The sequence below is a fragment of the Ogataea haglerorum genome (assembly GCF_019207285.1).
Source record: "Ogataea haglerorum isolate 81-453-3 chromosome Unknown 81-453-3_NODE_2_length_903871_cov_94.662503, whole genome shotgun sequence".
Taxonomy (NCBI): Eukaryota; Fungi; Ascomycota; class Pichiomycetes; order Pichiales; family Pichiaceae; genus Ogataea; species Ogataea haglerorum.
In genome coordinates this window covers 729,677-741,315 of record NW_025065152.1, presented here as the reverse complement: position 1 = coordinate 741,315, position 11,639 = coordinate 729,677, and the positions used below count along the sequence as shown (strand labels likewise).

The window sequence follows — 11,639 nt, the reverse complement described above, 5'->3', positions numbered from 1 at the left end:
CTATAAAATGACCATGAACAAAGCGCGTTCAATTATTTATATTATTTTTTTCCTTGGAGAAATCAAACGGTTGGTACTTTTCCCGAAAAGCGTCCTTTTGAGACGCTTCCTCCAGTAGCGTCTCTCTGCATTTATCCCATATAACTCTGCGGCCTAATTTCATCAGAAATGCTAGAACTCTGCGCGGGAACTGGAGATCAATGTTATCTTCGACCAGCTCAAACACATACCGGGTCTCAGAATCAGGACCAACTATGCGAATCTGCATATAATCCCCATTGTTTATTAAATGGGAAAGCTTCTCATTTTCCATGTCCTTGGTGTATACTAGGGTGGAGCCATACATTTTCTGGTTATATGCAATCTGTTTTTTCATCTGTGTCTCGAAATGTTCCTCTAGTTTTGCTTCCAAGGGAACGAATTGAATGTGGTGATGAATGGCATTTGCTCTAGATATTTCCCAGAATACCACCTTGTAGTCGCCCAAAGAGCTGAACATAGAGACAACGGACTTCTGGTACTGAGCGACCTCCTTGAATAATTTGGTTTCCTCCACTTTCTTATCAGGCTCTTCGGCATCTCTGTATTTACTGAATGTCGGATAGTGACCAATCGGGATGATTAAGCCATGGCCCGAAAATCCTAACCTGTCTCTCGTTGTTAAGGGCCCCTTGGCAACAGTCATGTAAGAACAGTCTGCGATAGAAATGATCATGTGTAGCTCAGCCTTAGCATTGGAGACACAGAAAAAACAGTTTTCGGGTGCAACCTTTTTCGTCTCTCGCTTTGTTCTCACCTCAGAGCCTTCAAACTTCCTTTTGCGGCTTTCGGTTTCAACCGGGGCTTCTAGTTGCCTTATTTGCGGTTTCTCCCCGAATTTCGACACTCCTTCTTTGTCCATTAGAGGATCGAGGTTCAAATTGAAAGCATAGTACCACTTATCTTGCGTCCCTTGTTGCCCTAGACTGATGAATCTTGTGACACGGTCATTATCCCATTTGAATGGTAATCGTTCAAAAAACTTGCCACTCTCAGAGCCAACGCAGAACCAGTATCGAGGACGAGTCCATTCAAGCAGATCATTCAATCTAGAATCTCCCACGAGAGACAATGTCTCTTCTTTGGCAATACTGGTTGGCCATTGGTAGGTTATAAGGATGTCCAGGAGCTGGTCTGCGAATACCTTTTCCAAGTCAGACTCAATATCGTCCAATTTACCAGAAACATAGCCAACACGAATACCACTTGCTAATCGAAGAATTCCGCATTGTTTCATATATTTGAGCTTGGACTTTTGGTCGCCTTCATATTTTCTGACTCCCTCAAAGTGAAAAATCGATGCAATGGGCTCCTCCAGCTCTTGAGGAAGAGAAGCTTGGTCAGTAATCACATCCCCAAGAAAAAATATTCCGTCGAACGGCCCGTGTTTTTTATGCAAATTGTTCGAGATCCTCACAGCTTTCGAAAGCTCCGTTGGACACGGATTTATAGCAAGTCTACAGGTCAGAAACTTGTTTTTTCAGTACTTACATTTTGACTGACTTCATCGAACAATATTACAGGATTAGTCCCTCGATATTTATTTTTTAACTGAAAAAAAAAGCCGTTTCTAAGATATGCGATGCGGCCTACAACAATTGATTTGTGACAGAAACTCCAGCTAGTTTTTCCCTATTTACTCTCTTGCGATCAGTACAGTGTCCCAAATGGCTCACTATATCCGTGATAATCCCTAAAGCTATTCTGAGCATTAAGTAGTAGCGGTGACAAAATGTTATTAGGGTTTAGGTTTGGATTTCCCTTGTGCTTGAAAGTGAAGCCCACAAAGCTCTTTTGATCAGTCTTCACGCTGTTATGACTCAATTTCTCATCGTTAGCACGCTTGGCCATTACTTCCTTGTATTTCGCCATGTCGTTTTCATTAGTGAAATCATCAAAGTATCCAGCATCCTCTTCATCGTCCAGCTGAGGTGTAAAGGGTGGCACGCGATCCCTCAACGATTCCCATTTGACTTCAGCGAAATACGGCATGGACATGATTTGTTTGAAAGAGCGCAATCTTTCATTAGGAGATGCAATAAGGCGAGTGATCAATTGCCAGGTGCGGTCACTGAATACGTATCTGCCATCCTCGTATCTTGGTCTTTTGAGACAGTCTTTCCATCTCTTCAAATTGCTATACGTCTCATCCGAAGAGCTCCCTGAGAATGGGGTATATCCGACAATTGCCTCAAACAACATACAACCCAGGGACCAATAGTCAATGGTATAATCGTACGACTTACCCTCCAGCACTTCGAGAGCCATGTAATCGGGAGAGCCAACGATCGAGTGTGCAAAGTGGATCTCGTTATTCCTCAGGGACTTGTACATCTGTTGTCTTTCTTTGACCGTGTGCTCCTTTGGCTTGTACTCAAGATTTTTCACTTGACTAAGTCTTAGTTTCATACTTTCAATTCTGTCTGTCGAGACAGATCCAGCAGCCAAACCGAAATCGGTCAGCTTGACATGACCCTTGGAGTCAATCAGGAAGTTTTCTGGCTTGAGGTCTCTATGCGTGTACCCAAGCTCATGAAGGGAGTTCACCGCAGCAAACATCTCGCTGATGTAAAATCTTGCGTGCTGTGGAATCAGATATCCGGCGTTGTTCAGCAGAGTACGGAAATCTCCGCCTGGAACAAATTCCATGGCCAGATACACACTCTCAGCATCCTGGAATGCATAATAGAGCTTCACGAGCCACTCGGAGCGGGTGTTGGTCAGGATGTCTCTCTCGGTCAAAACATGCCTGGTTTCATCGGTTTTGGTGAGAAGCTTTTTACTCAAAACTTTCAGAGCACAAATCTCCTTAGTATCCTTCTTCCTAGCCAGGAAGACTTGCCCATACCCTCCTTGACCAACTTGCGTGATGATGTTGAAGTCTTTGTGTTTAGGCTTGATTCTTCTTTTTCTCAGATATGCTCGCTCTTTGCCAACGTAGTTCTTCCATTGTTGCGCTCTTTCCGACGGTGGGAGCATTTGCAATGCTTCTTCGACCTGGCTCAATCGGTGTCTTCTGTTGATGACATAGTCAAACATATCACAATAATAGTCCAAAAAATACATCTGTGAGACAGTCACTAGTCTCTTTGTCTGTGCGCTGTTTGCCTTGACATAGAAATCTCTGTTCAGTCTTGCCGTCTGGGTGACTTGCATTTGGCTAACCGCAGAACGTGGTGTGCCGTACATTGGCAACGCTTGATGAACATTGCTTCTGCTAGGAGTAGCAGGCGGGGTGTTCTCCTTGTTGTACTGCACCCGCTGTACCCCATGAGGATCAAAGCTTCTGTTTGGAGAGCTGGAAGTCGACATATAAGAAACGTAGGAAGTATCCGCTGCGCCGTGCTGGTTTACGGTGGTCGGAGACCCAAAATTCAGGCTCTCCACGTCCCGCGAAAGGTCCTCCACATAGCTGTTGTCGGGCTTAGGGGTTCTGTTAAAAATACCGCCAATTAATGTCATCAACGGAAGAGCAAATACTTGGAACGATCTAAAGCTCAAACAGGACTTATTTACGCATTTTTAAAGCTATATGTTTACAGTTATCCTAATTAGGATTTTTTGAACGATCTAAAATTCGTGGCGCATGCGGTGGCACAGCGCATTCTCACGTGGCTCCTGGCAGCGTCCTTGGTACTTTGGCCCTATCGCGGCCTGCGTCTTCTGGCAGCTCCAATTGTCGCTTGCGTGCAATCTTTTCGTCGTCAAGCAGCTGTGCAACTTTGCTCGTAGCTGCCGATGTGTTTCCTGAGAACTTTTCAAGCTTGGAAGCAGCTGCCTTGGACAGCTGAGGACGGCTTCTGTTGGCTATGGCACGCGCGGAAAGCTTTCCAATCATACCCATTCCAATCTCCTCCCCAAAAGCGTCGTATTTTGTTTCTTCCTGCTCGCCGAATGCCATCCTGTTCTGTGCTTTCTCCAGATCAGACATTTCCATCTTTTCTTTCTGTTTGCGGAACCTCCGCCCAGCCCGCTTCTTAGACTTTTGGTCCACAGGCTTGGGTAGTGGTTTTATTGGACGGGCGTCTGGCGGACTTGCCAGTTTGTCCAGATGCTCACTGAGCTGTTGTCTCATCTGCATTCCAAACAAGTCGTCGGAAACAGATTTGCGCGCATTTGAGTAGTCAACCCTAGCGGCTAGAATCAGCTTTCCGGCCACCATCCGCACAGCCTTCGCTCGAAGATCCTCCGGAACGGACTGTACAAGGTCACAGTAATACAGGTACCCTTTATTTCTCACCCCTGCTGTACCTTTCATGAACGATGATCTGTTGACTCCCATGGACGGTATATTACATGACGGAACTTTGCATAGACCCTCCAAGCCGTACACGGAAAGAAATTGGGCAGCCACTGTGGGACCCACCAGAGCAGTCACATTTGGAGCTATACTTTTGGCTCTGCGAGAGACGTGGTTTCTAATTTCTGTCCTGCATCCCTCCAGTTCGAGAAGAAGGTCGCAGGCGTCGGATATGAGTTTCAAATGGTGCTGATCGAGATGATGACTATGGCTCGATTGTCTTAGAACAGATGCAGAGACCGTGAGCCCGAGAATCTCGTCTTTACGGAGATACTGCTCAAAGAGCTCCGGTCCATCGATAAGCTTTGACGGATTGTCTCCCACAATCCTCACTGTGCGAGCGTAATTGTACGGATTTCGGAGTAAATCATCGAGTTCAGGCCAGACTGGTTTATAATGGACAGTGATGAAGGAATATACCTTACCAATCTCTTCATTCAGATCGTCCAATAGATCGTTGGCATGCTGTAGTAGGTTGTCCTCGCTTTTTGAGTCCTGTTTCTCGTAGTATCGCAACTTTTCCACAAATTCGTTCACTCTTGGTAGTATATGAGAGTACTTCCTGATATCTGTGATAAGACTCAGATCTGGAACGGATATCAGCTGCTGCAAAGAAAGCTGCCCATCATCAGCATCCTGGAGTTCAGCATCAGACTCGTGGCCCTCTTCCTCGCTCGAATAGCCCGCCAATAGACTATCAGCAAGACCCATTTCGAAGACTATATTGTGCAAAGGACCGGGTAAGTGACTTTTTTTTTCTTCGTTGATAATTGAATCTTTTGACTTCTTGATTGTCAATAGTTTATGCTATTGAGCAGGTATACAGCCAGAATCAGTGCTTGTATACGAGGAAATCTAAACATATCAAGAACGTTTTCTATTTCCAGAATGAGTGAAGGACCAGCAGCACCACAGGATCCACCAAAATCAGCCAAGGAGCTAGAGAAGGAAAGAAAGAAGGCCGAGAAAATGGCCAAGTTCCTCGCTAAGCAGGCCAAGCAACAGGAACTTGCGAAGAACGCCGCCAAAAACCAGGAAAAGAAGAAGAAGGATACTAAGAAGGAGACAGAGCCGATTCCTGAGTTTGTCGACAGGACTCCTCCTGGAGAAAAGAAGATATTGGTCAGCCTGGAAGACAAGTCATTCTCTGCTTACAACCCTAAGGCTGTCGAGTCGTCTTGGTACCAATGGTGGATTAAACAAGGATACTTTGAGCCAGAGTTCACCGAGGACGGCGAGATCAAGCCAGAAGGCTTATTCTGCATTCCTGCTCCTCCGCCAAACGTCACGGGTGCTCTGCACATCGGCCATGCTTTGACTGTTGCCATCCAGGACTCGCTGATTAGATATAATAGAATGAAGGGCAAGACCGTGCTTTTTTTGCCAGGTTTTGACCACGCCGGTATTGCTACTCAGTCCGTTGTGGAAAAGAACCTGTGGGCCAAAGAAAAGATTACCAGACATGACTTGGGCCGTGAAGCCTTTGTGGAGAAAGTGTGGGACTGGAAAGAAGTCTACCATAAGAAAATCAAGTCTCAATTCCAAATGATGGGCGCCTCGTACGATTGGAGTAGAGAAGCCTTCACTCTCAGTCCAGAGCTTTCAGAGGCAGTCACCGAGACTTTCGTCAGATTGCACGAAGAGGGAACCATTTATCGTGACTTGAGACTGGTCAACTGGTCTGTTCAGCTCAGCACTGCTCTGTCTAACCTGGAAGTTGACAACAAGGTTGTTCCTGCTAGAAGCTTGCTCTCTGTGCCAGGCTACGAGAACAAAGTCGAGTTTGGTGTTCTGACGTCTTTTGCTTATCCTGTCGTCGACTCTGACGAGAAAGTCGTCGTTGCAACCACGCGTCCAGAAACCATCTTTGGTGACACGGCTGTTGCTGTTCATCCAAAAGACCCTAGATACACCCACTTGCACGGCAAGTACGTTCAGCATCCATTTCTCGACAGAAAGTTGCCGATCATCACCGATGCAGAGGCTGTGGACATGGAGTTTGGTACTGGTGCGGTGAAGATCACTCCTGGCCACGATCTGAACGATTACAACACAGGAAAAAGAAACAATCTGGAATTCATCAACATTTACACCGATGACGGCAAGCTGAACTCCAATTGTGGGGAATGGGAAGGTATCAAAAGATTCGATGCTAGACCCTTGGTCATTGAGAAGCTGAAGGAAAAGGGTCTTTATGTTGGTCAAGAGGATAACGAGATGACGCTGCCAATCTGCTCAAGATCTGGCGATGTCATTGAACCTTACTTGAAACCACAATGGTGGGTCGCACAAAAGAAGATGGCCCAAGCCGCCATTGACGCTGTCAAGAATGGAGAAATCAAGATTGCTCCAAAGAGCTCCGAGGCAGAATTCTTCAGATGGCTGGAAAACATCCAGGACTGGTGTATTTCGAGACAGCTCTGGTGGGGACACAGATGTCCAGTCTACTTCGCGAACATCGAAGGAGAAAACAATGATAAAAATGATGGAAAATACTGGTTCTCTGGAAGAAACGAGAAGGAGGCCCGTGAAAAGGCAGAGAAAGCGTTACCAGGCAAGAAGTTTACTCTTGAACAGGATGAAGACGTTCTAGATACCTGGTTCTCCTCCGGGCTGTGGCCATTTTCTACATTGGGCTGGCCTCGCAAGACCAAGGACATGGAGAAGTTTTATCCAATGTCCATGCTCGAAACCGGTTGGGATATTCTTTTCTTCTGGGTGTCGAGAATGATCATGCTTGGTATTAAGATGACTGGCACTGTGCCTTTCAAAGAGGTGTTCTGCCACTCGTTGGTTCGTGATGCACAGGGAAGAAAAATGAGTAAATCTTTGGGTAATGTGATTGACCCAACTGACGTGATCCATGGTATCAGCCTGGAAGACTTGCACAAACAGTTGCTGGCAGGTAACCTTGATTCCAGAGAAATCGAGAAAGCGAAGGCCGGCCAGAAGGAGTCGTATCCAAACGGTATTCCAGAGTGCGGTACCGACGCTTTGAGATTTGCTCTTTGTGCCTACACCACTGGTGGAAGAGATATCAACCTGGATATCTTAAGAGTTGCGGGATACCGTAAATTCTGCAACAAGATTTTCCAAGCTACCAAGTTCGTGTTGATGAGATTGGGCGACGACTACACTCCTCCTCCTACAGGTGCTCTTAATGGAGGAGAAGCTCTTGTCGAGAAATGGATTTTGCACAAGCTCTCCAAATGTTCTGAGAAGGTGAACAAGGCTCTTGACGAAAGAGAATTCTACGATGCCACACAGGCCATTTACAACTTCTGGTTGTACGATCTTTGTGACGTTTACATCGAAAACTCCAAATTCCTCATTTTGGAAGGAACAGACTCTCAGAAGAAGTCTGCTAGAGACACCCTATACACTTGTATTGACGCTGCTCTCAAACTAATCCACCCATTCATGCCATTTGTGACCGAAGAAATGTGGCAGAGACTTCCCAAGAGATCCACAGAGAAGAGTGAAACGATTGTAAAGGCCGCATATCCACAATACGTGGAAGAGTATGACAACCAGGAGGCTTACGAAGCTTACGAGTTGGTCTTGGAGATCACGAAGAACGCCAGATCGTTGCTTTCTCAATTTAACATCACGAAGAACGCACAGGTCTTTGTTGAAGCTTCCAAGCCAGAGTATGCTGCCATTGCTAGAGATCAGACCGATTCGATTGTATCCTTAATCAAGGCTGTTGACGGCATCACCGTCGTAACTGATGTCACGGACATTCCAGACGGATGTGCTCTCGCAGCTGTCGTCCCTGGCTGTAACGTCCACTTGCTTGTGAAAGGAATGGTCGACTTGGACAAGGAAATTGAAAAAGTTGTCAAGAAGCTGAATAAAGCTAAGGGTGCTCTAAATAACCTGGAGAAAATGATTAATGCTCCTGACTACGAGAAGAAGGTTTCTAAAGAAGTCCAGGAGAAGAACAGGACAACTCGTTCCAACCAGATGGCTGAGATTGAAGGTTTTGAGGCCACCATCAAGAACCTCGAGAGATTGAAGCTCTGAATATATAGTGAACCATAATAATAAGTTAGGCTTTCCATACATAATTTTGCGACACGTGACTTGCGATCGCCTGTCTGATCTGCTGGAAATTCAAGAGTATCTCTGATGCCGCACGGTCAAGAACGTCGAAAAGTTGCTGCTGTTTGAACGTGCCCAGTCCGTCGCAAAACAGAAGGTTGTCAATTTGCTGGTCTTCAATCGAGTAAACGACGACGAAGTGAGAAACAGAGCTGGCCAACTCTGATGATGTGGGAGACGTCCTAATCTCTCCTTCTGCGCTGATACTACAACAAGTAGCCATGACTGATGATTTGAGCGAGATTCCACTGTTGATGAGAGCGATGAAGACGGAATTTATGATTGCAACAAGCTGTCTTGCTGTGTAATCATTCGGTTCACCATTTTTCAGAATTTGAACCGCAATCTGTATCGTTTGGCGCGGGTACTGGTCCAAGTTTATCACGGCGGGAAGAAGCTGGCCCAGTTTGTGTTCTAATAGCGTTTCCCTTGTGGACGGCACACCAAAAGACGGCCTGATGTTTATGTCCAAATATGCCTTTGTCGGCAGCTCGTTTCTTGGTCTTGCAGCCTCTATAGGTCCCGTAACGGAACTCATCACCTTTGTGGCCCCAAACTCAAACGACGCGGATCCATCGACCTGATCGAGCGGGTCGTTCTCGACTATAATGGACATGGTAAAGCGGTGTTGAGATGTCAAAAAAATTTCAGAAAAATATTTCTTAGCACCATCCTCGTCACCATGTCTGAAGAGTGCTTCCCGCTCTCGAGCGTTTTGCCATACATGGAGGGATCCAAAATAGAGGAGATAGATCTTGGTTATCTTCTCAGTACGCTGGCGCGACCTTCGACGATCTCGAATGCATCCAAAACAGATCTCAACCATTTATGTGCCAGAGTCAATAACTATCTAAGCTCCAACAATGCCAAGCATCGCTGGCTAGGCTCAAAAATGGCGATTGTCCTCAATACACATATCGAGATTACAGCTTCTGAGTACACATCCAAGTATCTGGGAGCTTTGATCAGAGTTCTCGAATCCAAATGCTTCGTCAAAGACGAGGCCTCAGCTCCCGTCTATGCAATTGTGACACTAGAAAGCTGCTGTGACGCCCTATCATTCATAATAAACAATATCAGAGGCAAGCACGCACTGACTCGGGAAATGCTGACCCCCAAATTGCCTTCGATCATCGGATCTCTGCTTGAGATCATCAACTTGGTTCCGCAGAAAGCTATTGATCTTCTCTACGATTTGTTGAAAAACAACTCCACGACCTTCCGTCCCTTTGGCTCAAAGTTTGAAAGAGCCCTTTTGGGGCTTTTGGGATCCGATGGCTTCAACAAATTTGAACAACGGCTACAACATAAAATCCTCAAATCTCTCGTACTTCTTTCATTCAGTTTAACCAAGAATAGTACTAGTGAATTGTGGAGAACCAAGTTCAACCACTACGTTCAAGAAACGAAATCCGTCATTCAGATCTACTCCGAGTTCATGAGCCTCGATGAAGATGAAGATTTGACGCAACAGCTCAACGCTCTTCCTAGCGTACCAGAAAAATTCGAGCCACACTTCCCTCCATTGGACGTTGACCTCAACGAAAGCCCATTGCAGATTATGAAGATAGTTTCTCGAGTCGACTTGCTGGTGAATTTGCTGATCGAGTTTCTGCAAGTGCCCACTCCTCAGGTCAAGGCACCAGTCGGCTATCTGTTGATGATTGGCCAGATTCTTGTTGGCATCAACCACAAATTCACTCCTATAAAAAGAGATATTAGAGACGTGACCTTGCGCCAAATTATAGCACAGTCAGCCACGCTGATGAACCATGTCGGCCTGAAGATTCTAAATGTGTTGCCTAATATTTTTGGCGGAGACCTACTCCCGCATCTTAATTCCGTTCTTTCCTCGGTGGATACACTAATTCCGGTTAGCAGAGTCAACGGCAGAATCATAGTTGATGAGGTGGGTGTTTTAGATAATCCGGAGCTGATTTTTGCTGGTCTGAAAACCCGTATCAACTTTCTGGAGCTTGTAGAAGGATTCGCAAACATGAGTCTTTTGCACAAATCCATAGACGCAGCATTGATACTCTCGAAACCACGGATCCCTCAGGGGGTCGCTAAGACCAGCGAACAGAGGCTGAAAAATGTGTCCATGTCGGACCTTCTTTCTGATCAAAAAACTTTCATAACGGAAGCTACGCATGAACAGAAAAATGTGCTGAGACAATATTTCAAAGTTTTGCTCACCAAATGCGTTCTGAATTACTCAAAGCAGTCTGAGATTCTCCGTCTGATCATCTTGGATGCTGTCAAAGGTGCTGAGGTGAAGGAACTGCTTTATGCTGCACTGCTGTACCCTCACAAAGAGGCCCACGCTAGTGTGCTACCAATGGTGAAGCAGCTGCTAAATGATGATGAACTGGTTAGCGTCTTCTTGAATCCAAGACTTCCGGTGCTCCCTACCAAAAGAGTTGTTGATCAAGCATTAATGGAAGAAAGCGAGCAAGAAAGAGAAGAGGAAGAGGAAGAGAGACGAGTCAAGAAGATGAAGATAGAAGAAATGGAGACTACTGAGGCACCGGCAGAGGATAATAGAAAAGAGGACATGAGAGAAGAGAGAAAGGAAACGTTGGAGGCGAATTCAAATGGGGACGTTTCAGATTACGAGAGCATGATCTTCAAGCCTGTTGGACCGCTTGTGGAAAATCAGGTTGCACAACCTTCGGTCGAAAATGAGAAGCTTGTCGAAGCTGAACAAGCACCGTCAACACAATCACCACCAGGTTCTCCTTCAGATGCTGAATCCGATTTTGAGATCCCGGAGATCGATATCGACGATGACTAATGTAGCTATGGTTCGTATGGCGTTGACGTGGAGAGACGAGTCAAACCACAATTGTGCATAGCTGTTGTTCTCGCATGCCACATACAGATTGAACTCCTCGCATTTCTCAGATCGACTGAGCTGCTCGAAAAACCCACCTTTTGGCCTGCTACGTGGGACTATATTCAATGTAATATATTAGAGAGTTTATATATCTCTTCCCAGTCTCTACTTTGATTCAGAAGGTACAAAAGCGTCTTGCAACAAAAGTTGTAACAAGATAATTTTGCGCCAAACGCCTTCACCCATGCTCTCCCAAAGCCATCCCTAAGAACAGCTTATTCCCGAAGGAGGGAAACCGAGTGTGTTAAAAAACAGCGCCTAGTTTTCATCATTTCTTAGTAAAAACTAGGAAGGATAATT

At 45.7% G+C, this 11,639-nt stretch overlaps 6 protein-coding genes across 6 annotated transcripts; 2 read left to right on the top strand and 4 right to left on the bottom strand.

The window, feature by feature from the left end:
* Positions 1-28: 28 nt before the first annotated feature.
* KL911_001020 (uncharacterized protein) lies at positions 29-1,276 on the bottom strand (the record flags this gene model as incomplete). Its single annotated transcript, XM_043195933.1, has 1 exon — positions 29-1,276. The coding sequence occupies one exon, from the start codon at positions 1,274-1,276 to the stop codon at positions 29-31; it is 1,248 nt and encodes a 415-aa protein (XP_043056584.1).
* A 413-nt stretch (positions 1,277-1,689) lies between these two features.
* KL911_001019 (uncharacterized protein) lies at positions 1,690-3,501 on the bottom strand (the record flags this gene model as incomplete). Its single annotated transcript, XM_043195931.1, has 1 exon — positions 1,690-3,501. One exon carries the CDS (start codon positions 3,499-3,501, stop codon positions 1,690-1,692), a length of 1,812 nt encoding a protein of 603 aa, XP_043056583.1.
* A 145-nt stretch (positions 3,502-3,646) lies between these two features.
* Positions 3,647-5,050, bottom strand: KL911_001018 (uncharacterized protein; the record flags this gene model as incomplete). The annotated part of the gene is made up of 1 exon (XM_043195930.1): positions 3,647-5,050. One exon carries the CDS (start codon positions 5,048-5,050, stop codon positions 3,647-3,649), a length of 1,404 nt encoding a protein of 467 aa, XP_043056582.1.
* Positions 5,051-5,227: 177 nt separating this feature from the next.
* KL911_001017 (uncharacterized protein) lies at positions 5,228-8,365 on the top strand (the record flags this gene model as incomplete). The annotated part of the gene is made up of 1 exon (XM_043195929.1): positions 5,228-8,365. One exon carries the CDS (start codon positions 5,228-5,230, stop codon positions 8,363-8,365), a length of 3,138 nt encoding a protein of 1,045 aa, XP_043056581.1.
* Positions 8,366-8,390: 25 nt separating this feature from the next.
* KL911_001016 (uncharacterized protein) lies at positions 8,391-9,059 on the bottom strand (the record flags this gene model as incomplete). The annotated part of the gene is made up of 1 exon (XM_043195928.1): positions 8,391-9,059. The coding sequence occupies one exon, from the start codon at positions 9,057-9,059 to the stop codon at positions 8,391-8,393; it is 669 nt and encodes a 222-aa protein (XP_043056580.1).
* Positions 9,060-9,125: 66 nt separating this feature from the next.
* On the top strand, positions 9,126-11,237 carry KL911_001015 (uncharacterized protein; the record flags this gene model as incomplete). The annotated part of the gene is made up of 1 exon (XM_043195927.1): positions 9,126-11,237. The coding sequence occupies one exon, from the start codon at positions 9,126-9,128 to the stop codon at positions 11,235-11,237; it is 2,112 nt and encodes a 703-aa protein (XP_043056579.1).
* Between the last annotated feature and the right edge of the window lie 402 nt (positions 11,238-11,639).